The sequence below is a fragment of the Myotis lucifugus genome, unplaced genomic scaffold (genome assembly GCF_000147115.1).
Source record: "Myotis lucifugus unplaced genomic scaffold, Myoluc2.0 scaffold_61, whole genome shotgun sequence".
NCBI lineage: Eukaryota > Metazoa > Chordata > Mammalia > Chiroptera > Vespertilionidae > Myotis > Myotis lucifugus.
In genome coordinates, this window is record NW_005871109.1 from 5,388,210 (window position 1) to 5,400,988 (window position 12,779).

At 57.3% G+C, this 12,779-nt stretch overlaps 1 protein-coding gene across 1 annotated transcript in view; it reads left to right on the forward strand.

Annotated features, from left to right (window-relative positions):
• LMO1 (LIM domain only 1) overlaps positions 1-8,330 on the forward strand; it is a 32,927-nt gene extending 24,597 nt beyond the window's left edge. The window contains exons 2-4 of the mRNA XM_006089652.3: positions 3,543-3,756; positions 6,262-6,387; positions 8,007-8,330. Coding sequence (XP_006089714.1) covers positions 3,543-3,756; positions 6,262-6,387; positions 8,007-8,112 — 446 coding nt within the window. The 3' untranslated portion in view covers positions 8,113-8,330. The remainder of the gene's footprint in view (positions 1-3,542; positions 3,757-6,261; positions 6,388-8,006) is intronic.
• Positions 8,331-12,779: the final 4,449 nt, after the last annotated feature.

Consider the following 12,779-nt stretch of genomic DNA (forward strand, 5'->3'; position numbering starts at 1 on the left):
TTCCCCCGTCAGCCCGCCCAGGGTGGAGACAGGGTAGGGGTTTGGCCAATCTCCCCGCAGATGTCCCCTCCACACCCTGAGATCTGAGGGGAGCACGGGGGCTGAGTGAACTGGTTTGTTTGGCCAGGTCCCCTGCGTGTGTCTGAGCGTGTGTGTGGGCGTGTGCGGGCAGGCGCACACATCACCCATTGTAAAAGATCAGTGTTTTCATGGGTGAGTAGTAATTACTGGGTAATGCTTTAAAACCTTTCCTGAAGGAGCGCAAACCTGTTTTTTTCTAAAGTCAGGAGTACATTAAAAGGATTACCATGTAGATTTGATTTTTAGATAACACTAAAATGGATCCCAAATGGACTTCAGCAAAGGGATGCTATCTCCTTAATGGAAAGTGCATGGCCCGAGGCTCAGCTCCCAGAGCCAGGCAGGGGAGGGAGGGGGGAGAGGTGTCTGCAGGGCCAGCTGACAGGCTGGGTGGGGGCTGGGGAGGCAGGGTGCCCAGGGAGAGCCTGGACCCTCTAGGGAGCAGGGACCCATTGGTAACTCCTCAGAGCCTCCTTACCTTTCCAGGCGTTTTTTTCAAGTCTTGTGGACTAACCCAGCCAGAGAAAGCACAGCGTGGGCGCTCCATAAAGAAGGGAGGGACCAGTCAGACTTCTCCCAGGACCTCAGCCTTTCCAGGCAGAGAAAGTTCAAGGCCCCCAGATGTTCTGAGACCTCCACCACCAGGCTGGCCCTGGTGTTCTGTCTCAGTGCACTTCTGGCAGAAACCACACGGCTTCTTAAGACTTTAGGCCCAGGAAGCAGAGTTCAGCACCCTAGAGCAGGGTGCCCAAGCCTTACCAAGAACCTGCCACGTGCCAGGCCCAGCCTGGGCACAGGTAGGAGGTGGGGGACCTGGGCAAGCTTGTTTCTCCTGGCCTCCCTGGGTCCACTAGGTACCAGCCTGCTCTGGTGATGGAATTGCCGACTAGTGCTATAGTTTATAGCCCTGTGGCTCAGTGGCCAGGCATTCTGCACAGGATCCAAGCCAGAGGGAGATGGAGAGGGCAGATGCTCCTAGTGCTGAGATCCCCCATCATTTTGGGGTAGAACTTAGTAGGCCAGGTGCATTGCCTGAGATGGGTGGATATACCAGGCCTCACCCCCTCCTACCCCTCGCCAGTGAGAGCACAGCTGAAGAGCTCTGGCTACTGGGGAGGGGTCAGGGAAGCAAGGGGAAATCAGCCTCAGGGTCTATCCTAGAGGCCTGGCCTGAGATTTTCCAAGTTGGTGGCTATGCTGGCTGGGTGCTCCCTCTACAAGCCCTGGAGAGAAATCATCCCACCAGAGACCCCCCCCAACCTTCCCACGTCTTAACCCCTCCCCCACTTGGTCACACCTGGTTCCTCCCTGTATGTAGGCCAGGTCTTGAAAGAAGCCCTTCCCGCCCGCCTTAGTTCTCAGGGGTGCCTGGTCCCCAGCTGGCCTCCAGGGCTCCTCGGAGCTGTGACCGGGCTGAACCCTCTCGGAAGAGACGCAGGCAGGCCGGGGACAGAGTCGTCCTGAGCCCCATCCCTCTCTCAGACCAATTAACCTTTAGAGCTGCACTAAGGAAATCAGGCAGCGAACTTCCCAGCAACAGACAGCCCTGCGGGGACTGGAGGAGGGCGGGCGAGAGAGCCCACAGCAGCCTGTGACACCGCCTCCCTGCCCTCACCTGGCCTGCTGCCCCTCGGCCCAAGGGCCACCCCCTCTCAGAAAGGAGTCTGAGGAGGCAATGAGGCTGAGAAAGCACAGGAGGAGGGCAGGGTCCCCAGGCGCCAGCTTAACTGGTGCCCCACACTAGCCCCTGGGGCTGCCTGAGCCCCAGGTTCCTCATCTATAGAAGGAGACCGTTTGCTCAGAATCACTCCGAAGGCCCCTCGGACCTCCTACCTGTGGATTTTGAGAATGAGGCCCCTTGGAGGCTGTGGTTCTGCCCCGCTGAGGAAGGGTCACACCAAGGAAGCAGCTCAGACAGTGATGGTGAACCTATGACACGCGTGTCAGAGGTGACACGCAAACTCATTTTTTTGGTTGATTATTTTTGTTAAATGGCATTTAAATATATAAAATAAATATCAAAAATATAAATCTTTGTTTTACTATGGTTGCAAATATCAAAAAATTTCTATATGCGACACGGCACCAGAGTTGTTAGGGTTTTTCAAAATGCTGATATGCTGAGCTCAAAAGGTTCGCCATCACTGAGCTCAGACAATGTACTGGGGGTAGTGGGTGTGTGTGTGTGGGAGGGTGCCAGGTGATAGGATTTGAACTCAAAGCCCTGGAGAGTGCAGGGCAAGGATGGGACCAAGAGCAGAGGGCAGAGGGCAGGAGCTGGTTGGAGAGCCAGGGAGGCAGGAAAGGGGGGACTGTTCTCTCCAGAGCCAACCCCTCCATCCACCTGAGCCTGGTCAGGGAGGGAACACCCCATCCCCACCACCTTCACGAGTGCACACAGGCACCTCCACTCCCCAGGTGGGAGCTCTGAGACTCCCTGCTCTCCCCACCAAGCCTGGTCTGCACCACACTCAAGCCCCAGGGCTCCACGTGGATGTCCAAGCTCCCGGATGACACCTGACATCTGTCCCCATCTCCTCAGCGGTTCCTCCCTGTGGTCACTCCTTGTGCCCGCACGCATGGGTTGTGAGTGATGCACACACCTGCCCGCCGTGCATCACCGTCCTCTGGTGAATGCCAGGCTTAGATCCCAGCCCCTCGTACTTGGCCTTTTCTTGTACGTTGAGAAGCTCGGTGGGCCCTGGGAGGGGGCCAGTGGCTCTGAGATTCTTATCCTGGTGGGAAGAGCAGGGATCCAAAGGCTGGGAGCCTCCCCTCCCTCGGGCCAGGGCAGGGAGGAAGTCTGACTAACTGCTAGCGTTGCCGAGGAGAGCTTCCTGCACACACCTGCGTGAGCTCCAGAGTCCTGCTCCCTCCTGGGACGGTCACAGGGCATCTTATATTCTTGACGCCTCCGTGGTTCTGCATGAATAAGCCAAGAGGCTGTAGTCTGACTTTGGGGTTAAAACAGATAAACGCACAAGCTGTGTGAGGGAGTCTCGAGATGGCAGGAAGAACTGGGGGTTGTAGTGGACCCCATGCTCTTTATGAGGTTCCATCCTTGGGGCTGCAGGAAGAGCCAATGGGATGGTGGCTGCATGAGGGGGGCTTCGGGCCTCCTGTAGATCGGGCTGCAGAGGGGGCAGCGGTTGCATGGGGCGGAACAATCAGGGGCCACGCCTCGGGCCATGTGTGTGCCCTGTGGCAGAGCAGACGTGGGCTCCCCAGCGCTGCCTGGAGCTTCCGGACGGACCTTCACAGGGGAGGGGAACAGACTGTGCCGTGCAGCCCAAAGGACAGGACCCGAGGCCAGGGAGGAGGTTGCCGGGGAGAAAGCGAGGGCTCCTGGGAACCCCCTTCTGGAGGGGCACAGCAGAGAGAAGCAGCGGGCTCCCATTCTCAGAGGGACAGAGCTGCAGGGCCCACCCGTGTCCATCTGTCTCTCGTCTGTCCGTTCACAGGCGTGCCGATGCTGTCCGTCCAGCCCAAAGGGAAGCAGAAGGGCTGCGCCGGCTGCAACCGCAAGATCAAGGACCGCTACCTGTTGAAGGCTCTGGACAAGTACTGGCACGAGGACTGCCTCAAGTGCGCCTGCTGCGACTGCCGCCTGGGCGAGGTGGGCTCCACCCTCTACACCAAGGCCAACCTCATCCTGTGCCGCCGAGACTACCTGAGGTGGGCCGCCCCCCACCGCTTGGCCCTTCTGCTCAGAGAGCCCTCGGCTGTGGACTCAGCACCCAGAGTGCACAGCCTGAGTGTGTGCTCATCCCGGACTGTCCTGCCCCTGCCCTGCCCCCCCACATGCCCGCGGAGCCCCCATGGCAGGGCCACGCCTTTAACTCCTGGGCCTCAGTGGCCAGCACAGGTTCCGGGCAGGCATCTGTAACCACAGGCACCTGAGCTGAGCTTCCCGTGGGCACCAACCTGTCCCGGCCCTGCCTTTGTCAGGTGCTTCTGACCCCCCTGTCCCTGGATCTGGGAGGGGCTGCCTCAGAGGGGCTCCCAGGAGCAGGTGGGAAAGCTCTGATGGCCCTGGGCCCTCCTTCCCACCTCTCACCAGGGCCCAGCTCCCCACACCTTTCCAGAAGGGTCCTGGGATTAGACACCCGGATGCCTGGGGAGCCTGGCAGACAGCCAGGCCCTGGGAGAAGGACTGCTGATGGCAAAGCTGAAAGACCTGGGTTTGAACTAGCTCCGAGCCTCAGTCTACCCCTCTGTGAAGTGGTGAAAAGGATAACTTCCCGCTTTGCATTCATCCGAGCTCTAACTCCCCCTCCCCCACAGCCTGCATCCTATTCCCTGGAACTGCCTCCCCCAATTAACCCTCCCTTAGGCCGTCTATGACATCAGCAAGGCTGGAAGGAGGCCACAGAGCAAGGGCCTTGGCGGAGACCCAGCATCTGCATTTGGCTCCCACACAGGCTCTGGGTGGTGGCTGGGCCTTGTGGGGAAGAAAGGCCCATCTCATTAATTAATAGGTCGGGGCAAGGGATTCTTGGGGCTCCCTCTGCTCAGGCATGGACGTGGTGAGGGGTGGGCGTATCAGCGGAGGCTCCCTGCTTCCCCAAAGAGCCTAAGATTTACCTGCTTGCAGCTTCCCTTTTAACTTCTGCCTTTTGCAGGAGTTTGTTGCTGTTTGTTGGTTTTTTAAGTGATGCAATAAACCAGGACCCGTGACTCAGTGTTCCTGGCGGGGCTGGAAGAGAGAGGCTGAGGCCGGGAGGAGAGGTTAAGGAAGGGATGCTCCTGGGACTCGCCCCCCAATGACCTGGATACAGTGTCCAACTCTGGAGGTTTAGGACATCACCTGGTTGAGAGGAGATGACAGATGAGTCCGCAGGACCTGGAGAGGATGGACCACAGGGCAGGTTGGGCTTGTCAGAGAGCTGAAGCACCCAGAAGCATTCTGGGCCCTGCCAGCTCCTGGAGCCTGGAGGTGTTTTCCTGGGTGCTGGCAGAGGCCAAGGAATGATGGGGCCAGGTAGGCCAGTGGGCCAGAGTGGGGGTGCGGCTTTCCTTGAGCTTTTCAGCCCCGGAAAAATGGCCCTCCAGAGCCTGCCCCCTCTGCGGCCTTATTGGACTGGTGGCAAGAATGGCCCCTCTTGGCAGGCAGATGCTGTGGCCCAGCCTTTGTCTGCCTTAATCTGAGCCACCACGCAGCTCGGACTGATGAATAATGGAGCCAAGCTCGTCTGCAGACGCCTGAGCTTGAGCTGGACAAATCAGGGATTAGAGGGGCCTCCTGCCTGCCTCTCAGCCCCTTGCCTCACGTGGGGCTTTCTCTGCCAGTGTGCAGGGAAGAAGCTAAGAGAAGCCTGGCTGGCTCAGACCATTGAAACATCCAGTCAGGGATTAGCCTGCGTGGAGGGTGTGAGCTCCCTGTCCCTGGAACTTGGCAGGCAGCAGCTACAAGAAGGGTTGTCTGCCTCAAAGTGGCATTGTGCCACAGGTCCTCGGAGCTTCCTTTTGACGTCTATCCTGTTGTAGGATAGACATCTTTGAACAGGATCATCTAGTCCATCATCCCCTTTTAAAGAGGGATGGACTGAGGTCAAGGGAAAGGAAAAGGGACTTAGGCAAGTCGCATAGTTGAGTTGGTAGCTGAAAAAGACACGCTCGTAGGGTTGTTGTCAAGGTTAAGTGAGTTGATCTTTGTAAAGCCCTTAGGACAGTGCCTGGTACATAGTAAACACTATATAGGTGTTCACTACATGAGTTGCAACTGAGCATTTGCAAAAGTTTTCACAACAAGCCTGTGAAGGTTGTATTTCCGTCCCTATTGCACAGTTGAAATAAATGAGGCTCAGAGAGACTGGGTGTCCTACCTGAGGACACACAGCCCATGATTGGCCAGCTACCTCTAATTCCTGGCTTGTGTGAATCTAAAGTCCTGCTCAGGGTCCAGCCCAGTATTCTGGTGACACCAGGGGCTTGAGGGACCCCAGTGGGAACCTGGGAGGAGGCCTTGCCAGCCCAGCCCAGGGATGGGCAGTGTTAGCTGACCCTTGAGCCCCTACACCTCCATCCCTCAGTTGATGTGCCAATTTCTCTGAAACCTGATCTGTTAGTAAAAGTTAGGGAGACGGGGTTGGGGGGGGCCATGGGTGGAGGCAATTGCCCTGCCACCCTCTCCAGAGCTCCCTGGCCGGCTCCTGAACATCTGCACCTTTCCCTCTGCAGGCTGTTCGGCACCACGGGAAACTGCGCTGCCTGCAGCAAGCTGATCCCAGCCTTCGAGATGGTGATGCGGGCCCGGGACAATGTGTATCACCTCGACTGCTTCGCCTGCCAGCTCTGCAACCAGAGGTGAGTGCTAGACGCGTAGAAAGTCCAACACACTCACTAGGCCCAGGTGACTCCTGCCAGACAGACCAGAAGCTGTGGAGGCCTGCATGCAGATGTGGGTCCCGTGTGTGTGTGTGTGTGTGTGTGTGTGTGTGTGTGTGGCTGCATGTGCACACTGTCCTGAGTACTAGTATGTGTGTACATATGTGTGTTTTATATATACCTAAGCCCTGTAGTCAAATGTGTGTGTTCCCACACAGTGTGCGCATGCGCTGTGTGTGCATACCCCTTTCTCCTTTCCATCTCTACCTCTGTCCTCTTGGGGTCTTTTCCTGTTTCTTTGTTCTGTCTGTGTGAACATAGTGGATGGGAGCATGTGTGGGCTTACTGTGTTTGCACAGGGTGCCATGTGCATGTGTGGTTTTAAATATCCATGTCCGCGTGGGCATATGCATGTGTTTCTAGGTGTCCATATACAAATGGGGGTATGTGTGTACTCTGTGCGTGATGAGTAGGCATGTGCAGGAAAAGACCGTTTTAAATGTTCATGTGCAAGGGTTCTGTACACATGCCCTGTGCCCTTAGTGTGTGCCATGTGCATGTATGTTCTAGTGAGAAGGGGTTCCCAGGCCTGGAGGGCGAAATCTCTTCAGGGAACAGCCCCTCCTTGCGGACCCCTCTTCTGTGATTCTGGTTCCAGCCCAGCCTCCTCTCTGGTCTTTTGGCCCCAGCCCTGTGGGAGACCTCAGGGACCTATGGGGCTAGCGCCCTCCTGGCTGGGGGGCTCTGAAGGAGGCCCTTTTCTCAGGAGCCTCCAGGACAGGAAGGAGCGTATACAAGTATTCCCAGAGGACTAGGTCCTGAGGGACCTGTAGGGAACACTGGCCTGGCTGGGGCTCTGCCAGACCCACTGCTAGGAGGGCTCGGTGACATTGCAGCGCCACCTGGTGGTCAGAGTGGGATCTGCTAGGACCCTGGGGTCCCACTGAGGGCTCAGCCACCTTGGGGACATCTTTGAGGGAAGGGCTGAATCCTCCAGGACTTAAGGAAGACTGGATGAAGAGAGGGAAAGGCAGAGCCCTCCTTGGTAGGGGGCAGATGGTGGAACAGGGTCCCCTCATCGTGGACAGATGCTCCAGGAAACCCACAGGTTCTGTTTAGAGAGAGTGCCTTTCACTGACCATCCTCTTAAATTGGGGAGGGGACAGAGGGGCGGGAAAATTAACCATTTTACCCCTTTCTCCTTCCCATCTCTACCTCTGTCCTCTCTGGGTCTTTTCCTGTTTCTTTGTTCTCCTCTCTCTTTCTCCCTCTCTGGGACAGGGGTAGCTTATTCCCATCCCTTCACAGTCACCCCAGCCCTCCATGGGGGATCTGACTGGAAGGCCTGTGGCCCAGGCTTGTCTGCCTGTCCCACCCTCCAGGCTGCAGGGCCTGGCGGAGGGCCGGGCTAACCCACGGACTTTAGGGTGTGCCCTCTGGAAAGTTCAAGGAGCAAGCCCCCCAGGGCCTCATGTCCCATGGTCCCCTCCAGCCGAGCTGGGTTCTCTGGGGCCAGAGCCCTCCTGAGTTCTGTCTGGGGGCCCCCGCCGCCCTCTGGGACCCTTCCATGACCTGTCTCTCCTGCTTGGATTTTCCAGATTTTGTGTGGGAGACAAATTCTTCCTGAAGAACAACATGATCTTGTGTCAGATGGACTATGAGGAGGGGCAGCTCAATGGCACCTTTGACTCGCAGGTTCAGTAATGCCCGGCGCCTGGCCTCCGGCCCATCTGTCCGTCTGCCCGCCTGCCCACCGCCCGGCCGGCCAACCGCTCTCCCGCCGATTAGAACTCCTCCGTCCTCCACGGGAAGGACGGCCCTCCCTCCACCGTTGCCCGTCTGTGTGTGACCCTCCTGGGGCCAGGCTGGGCCTGTACAGTCTGTCTTCTGTATATAAATGGGAACATTTATTTTATGAGAAATGTAATGCGATTTTATTACTGGCGTGGATTAAACTTATGAATGTTTCCGGGGAGGTTACTCTGCATTGATCACATGACTGACACAGACCTGGGCCCCCTCCCTGCTGCTTGACAGTGGGGGTGCTTTTGGGGGTGGAGGGACATGGAGCAGGGCATGGGGTTCTCCAGGTGGGCTTTAGGGGGGGAAAGCTGGAGGGCAGAGGCAACCCCAAGCACCCCAGAGGTGGGAACTGGGGTGCCCCTTCCCCTGGCAGAGCATGTACCCTGATTCTGAGCAGACCCCCAAGATGAAGAGGGACAAGATGAAGCCCTTTCTTCCCTGGGTTCCTCTGTTATATCGATCCACTAAGACCCCCCCTCCCTTTGCCCAGAGAGCAACCTAGCTCTGACCTCCTCCATAGTGGGACCCCAATCCGGAGCCCCCTACCACGGGAGTACCACCCTGAAACCCCTCTTTGCTTTCAGAGTGATGGGCAGCATTTGCTGTCTCCTCCCTGCAGCTGGGCCTGACTTGGGGCCCAGCCCCCTGCCTTTCTGGGTGACCGAGAACAATCCTGCTCCCCTGTAACGCAGCCCACGCAGCTGGAGGCTTTCGTTCACTCAGTCGGCAAACCTTAATCCACTGTCTCAGCCCCGCGCCTTAAGCACCAGACCTGAGGATGAATCATGAATCGGACACAGTCCGTGCCCTTGAAGAGGAGAGAGAAAGCCCGGAAAACAAACAGCGCGTCACGGTGAGGATGAACACTGCAGGGGGGACCTGGGACAGGCCAGTTCCCTCCAGTGCACACAGGACCACTGGTGACAACTCCAGAGTCAGGGACAGATCAGCCAGCGGACACCCAGTCCGACACGTGCTGGCAGGAGAGAGGGACACACAAGAGGTGGGTGAGTAGGCAAAGATAGGCCGGGACAGACTGGCAAGTGGACAGGCACTGAACTCAGGCCAGACAATAGCCTGGCAGGCAGACACCCGGGTGTTTTCTGTCCACCTGCTGAGCCAGGCTCACCCAGGGCAACAGGCATGCTGTCTTGGCTGCAGCCACAGCACCCAGCACAGAGCCTAGAACTGAAAAAGCATCCTAGAGCAGTATTTAAGGCGGGGAGCGGGGGGCTCCTGGGGTCCAACCTGACAGGGAAGGCTGTATGGACAGGCTCCCCCACCATCAGGCCACTTGCTGTCCTTCCCCAGGGACTTTTTATCCTGGCCACAGAACAGAGCCCAGGGCTGAGGGAGCCAGCCCACAGCTTCAACTGCCTGACCCTGGGCCGGAACCGGCTGCTGGGGTGGGCGGGCCTGGGCCTCCTGTCACCCTGACTTCAGGCTGCTCTCCAGGCTCTGATGGGCTAGGTCTCTAAGTTGTAGTTTTGTGGCCTGTGGCCTGCTCCACGGGAAGAGATTGCTAGGGCCAAAGATCTTGGGGTAGGAGTTTTCAACTTTGGGGGCTTCTCCTCCTGTGAAGGAACTGCATCCATGTGTGTGAGAGAGAAGAGAGGCAGGGAGCCAGGCAGCCTGGCTGCTGTGGCTATTATGTGCCACGAGGCTGGTGAAACTGGGGAGCGACCTGACAAGATGGTGGATGAGTTTGGGGGCTGGAGCCCTGAATACGGGGTTTTCCTTGCTCAACATGAAAAGGCAAGTTCTCTTCCTGGGTCGTAGCAGAGCCCCCAACGCCAGACCCTGCCTGGCCCTTAGGTCTCAGGTGGCCGTGCCCACCCCAAGGTTCCCAACTACTAACTTCAGAGTTTGCTGCAGATAAAGTTGTAACACAAGTTAATTACATGGTTATCGAGAGATAACGGAGCCACTCGAATGCAGTTTCTGGGCAATTACAATTGTTTCCAACAGAGTTACCATATTGCAGCCATGAAATAACATGTCATTTTGTAGTAATTATGTAATTAACTTGTCTCACCACTCTAGGTTGCACAACAATTAATTCACTCACAATGAGATAGACTCGAAGTCAGGCAGCCAGGCTTCGAAAGCCCCCAAGAGCAGAGCTGGCCTTTGAAAAGGACCCCAGCCCCACTCTCCACCCCAGACCTCACCAGGGGGCTTCCCAGCTCAGCCTGGCCGGGAGCACACCTGGTCCAGCACCAGGGGCCCACGTACTGCCGTTTCGCCGTCCTCATCCAGGAAACGGACGGTCTGTTTCCCAGGGCAGCCAGGAGGCTGAGGTCTACACTGTGAAGCGCTGTGCTCACCATCCCGAGGCCCTAAGTAGAAGAGCCTTCATCCAGAAGTCTCACCGCAGCCCAGAGCTGCCCCCACACAGGCCTGCCTGTGCAGGTATGGAACCAGTCGGGCGCAGGGGAGGGAGCAGAGAGGAGGCCAAGCTCTCTCTGTAGCAGGACAATGGGGGTAGGGTTGGAATGGTTACTAGAGGCCAGGGAATGTGCACCTGGAGAGGATTTGCAACCCCCAGAGGGAACCCAGGGAAAGCCTGACACCCCCCCAGCCCCCTAAGACACTGCATAGGAGAAACTTGGTTAAGTATAGGGCATGAATGGTCCTGGCTGGAGCTGCAGCCCATCACAGAGGGTTGGGGTACAGGGGAGCAAGGGAGCACTGAACATGAACCATTAGCGTCTGCAACAGCTCGACCCTCAGCCCGGGCGTGAGGGAGGTGGGATGTAGATGGACCTTTCCCCCAACCAGCCCATGGGCCCCTCTCTCCCCTCCTGCCCTCCGTGGCGGCCTGGCGTCAGAGACACCCTAACAAGGGGTCTGAGACCCATGGAATACGACCCCGGCTTATGTCCCCACTCCTGGGACTGAGCTGGACCCCGTAGTCTGTGTTTGGAAGAAGTTTGATTCTGATCTTGACGTTGCTGCAGGGCCCATCGTGGGCTCTCACCTGGGTCCTCTCTTCTCCTGGGTCTGATCCTAGAATCCACGCCCTACATCTGGAGACACTCAGAGGCCATGGGAGAATCCACGTGACAGTCTAGCCTGGGAAAACTCTTCTCTGCATGGAGACAATTGCCCCTCTCTTAAAGCTGTCGGAGGTAGTTGTGGCCCGACTCACTGAATCTGGTGCCGGGTGACGCCCACACCTCCCACCTGGGAATGCTGCCAGCAGGTGAGGGGAGGTTCAGGAAGGATGCTCTGTGGCTGTGACCAGGCATCACCTTTGGTGAAAATTCCTGAGAGATTGCTGGCAGTCTATAAGTTGACATTTAGATTACCTCCAAAACAGTAATTGCCTAAAAATGAATGAATAAAGATAGGCTGATATGAAGATGAGTTAGTCCAGAAAAAAAAAAACACAACACCACACTAGGTCAAGCTTTATTCATCATGAGAAAATAACCAGATAAACCAAACACACACACACATGCGTGCACGTGCGAGCACACACATGTGCAGACACATGTGCTTGCCCGTGCACACACACACTCACACACACACACACTCACTCACATGTGCAGCTAAAACCCAGAAAGGAGTTCATCAGAACCTCGTGAGCAAACCTCACCTCTGCGCCTGGGCCTGGGGCAGACTTTCACCTGCCTTAGCCCAGCGAGGCTGGGGGCCTCCTGCGCCGCCCCAGGCGTGAGCTTGAGGGTGCCCCAGATCTCTCGGACTCTTGGTACCTTCAGGTTAGACTGTTCGTGAGCTCCCTCCGATTAGTACCATCTTTGTCACCCATAACAGCCCCCCACCATGAGTCTGCCGCATGTGTCACCACTCTGCCCCTGCCGCCATGTTGACCCCCCACGGGCCCCAGTGGTCTCCAGCACTCACCACCCCCTCTAAGCTCCAGCGCGTGTATTGTAAACTTCACTTCAAACTTTTTCCACCCCGTGGTTTCTCCCTCTCACCACCTGCACCCTCTTCGTAGAGCAGGGAACATCCTTGCTGGGCTCCTTGGACCTGGGTCAGACCGTGTTACCCTTCCTAGGGGCTCAGGGCTGCACCTGGTAAGGGGAACACCATTGCTGCTCAGAGCACCCAACTGGGGTGCGGGCAGAGGCAAGAGGTCCTTTGCTATGAAACTGCTATGGGGGCTGCCTTGGCCCTGATTCTCTGAGCCCAAGATAAACAGCCAGTCCCCAGACCATCCCACTGGCACTGCGTGTGGCCTTTTCAGGGAAACTGTGAGCCCTCGGGGGCTCAGGAGCCCTTTGGGGTGGGGCCTGCACCCCCTGATCCCCTGCCTTCTCCAGGGGCACAACCAGATTCCAGGAGGAGCTGGTGCGGGCCCCTCGGGGAGCTGATTTATGGACCCTGCCCCCTGGGTCTGCTCTGTGAGCAGAGCGGGAGCCCTGCGGGCTGCCTACATTCTGGCAGGCACAGTTTTGTCTTCCACAGTCTGAAGGTGTTAAGGGACTGAGGCAGTTCCTGGGCCAAATCCCTTATTCTGATGGGTTTCCCTGCAGCTCCTGGATAATATAGGGGCTCCCCCACTGGGGTCTGAGGGCTCTCAGAATGACCCAGTCTCC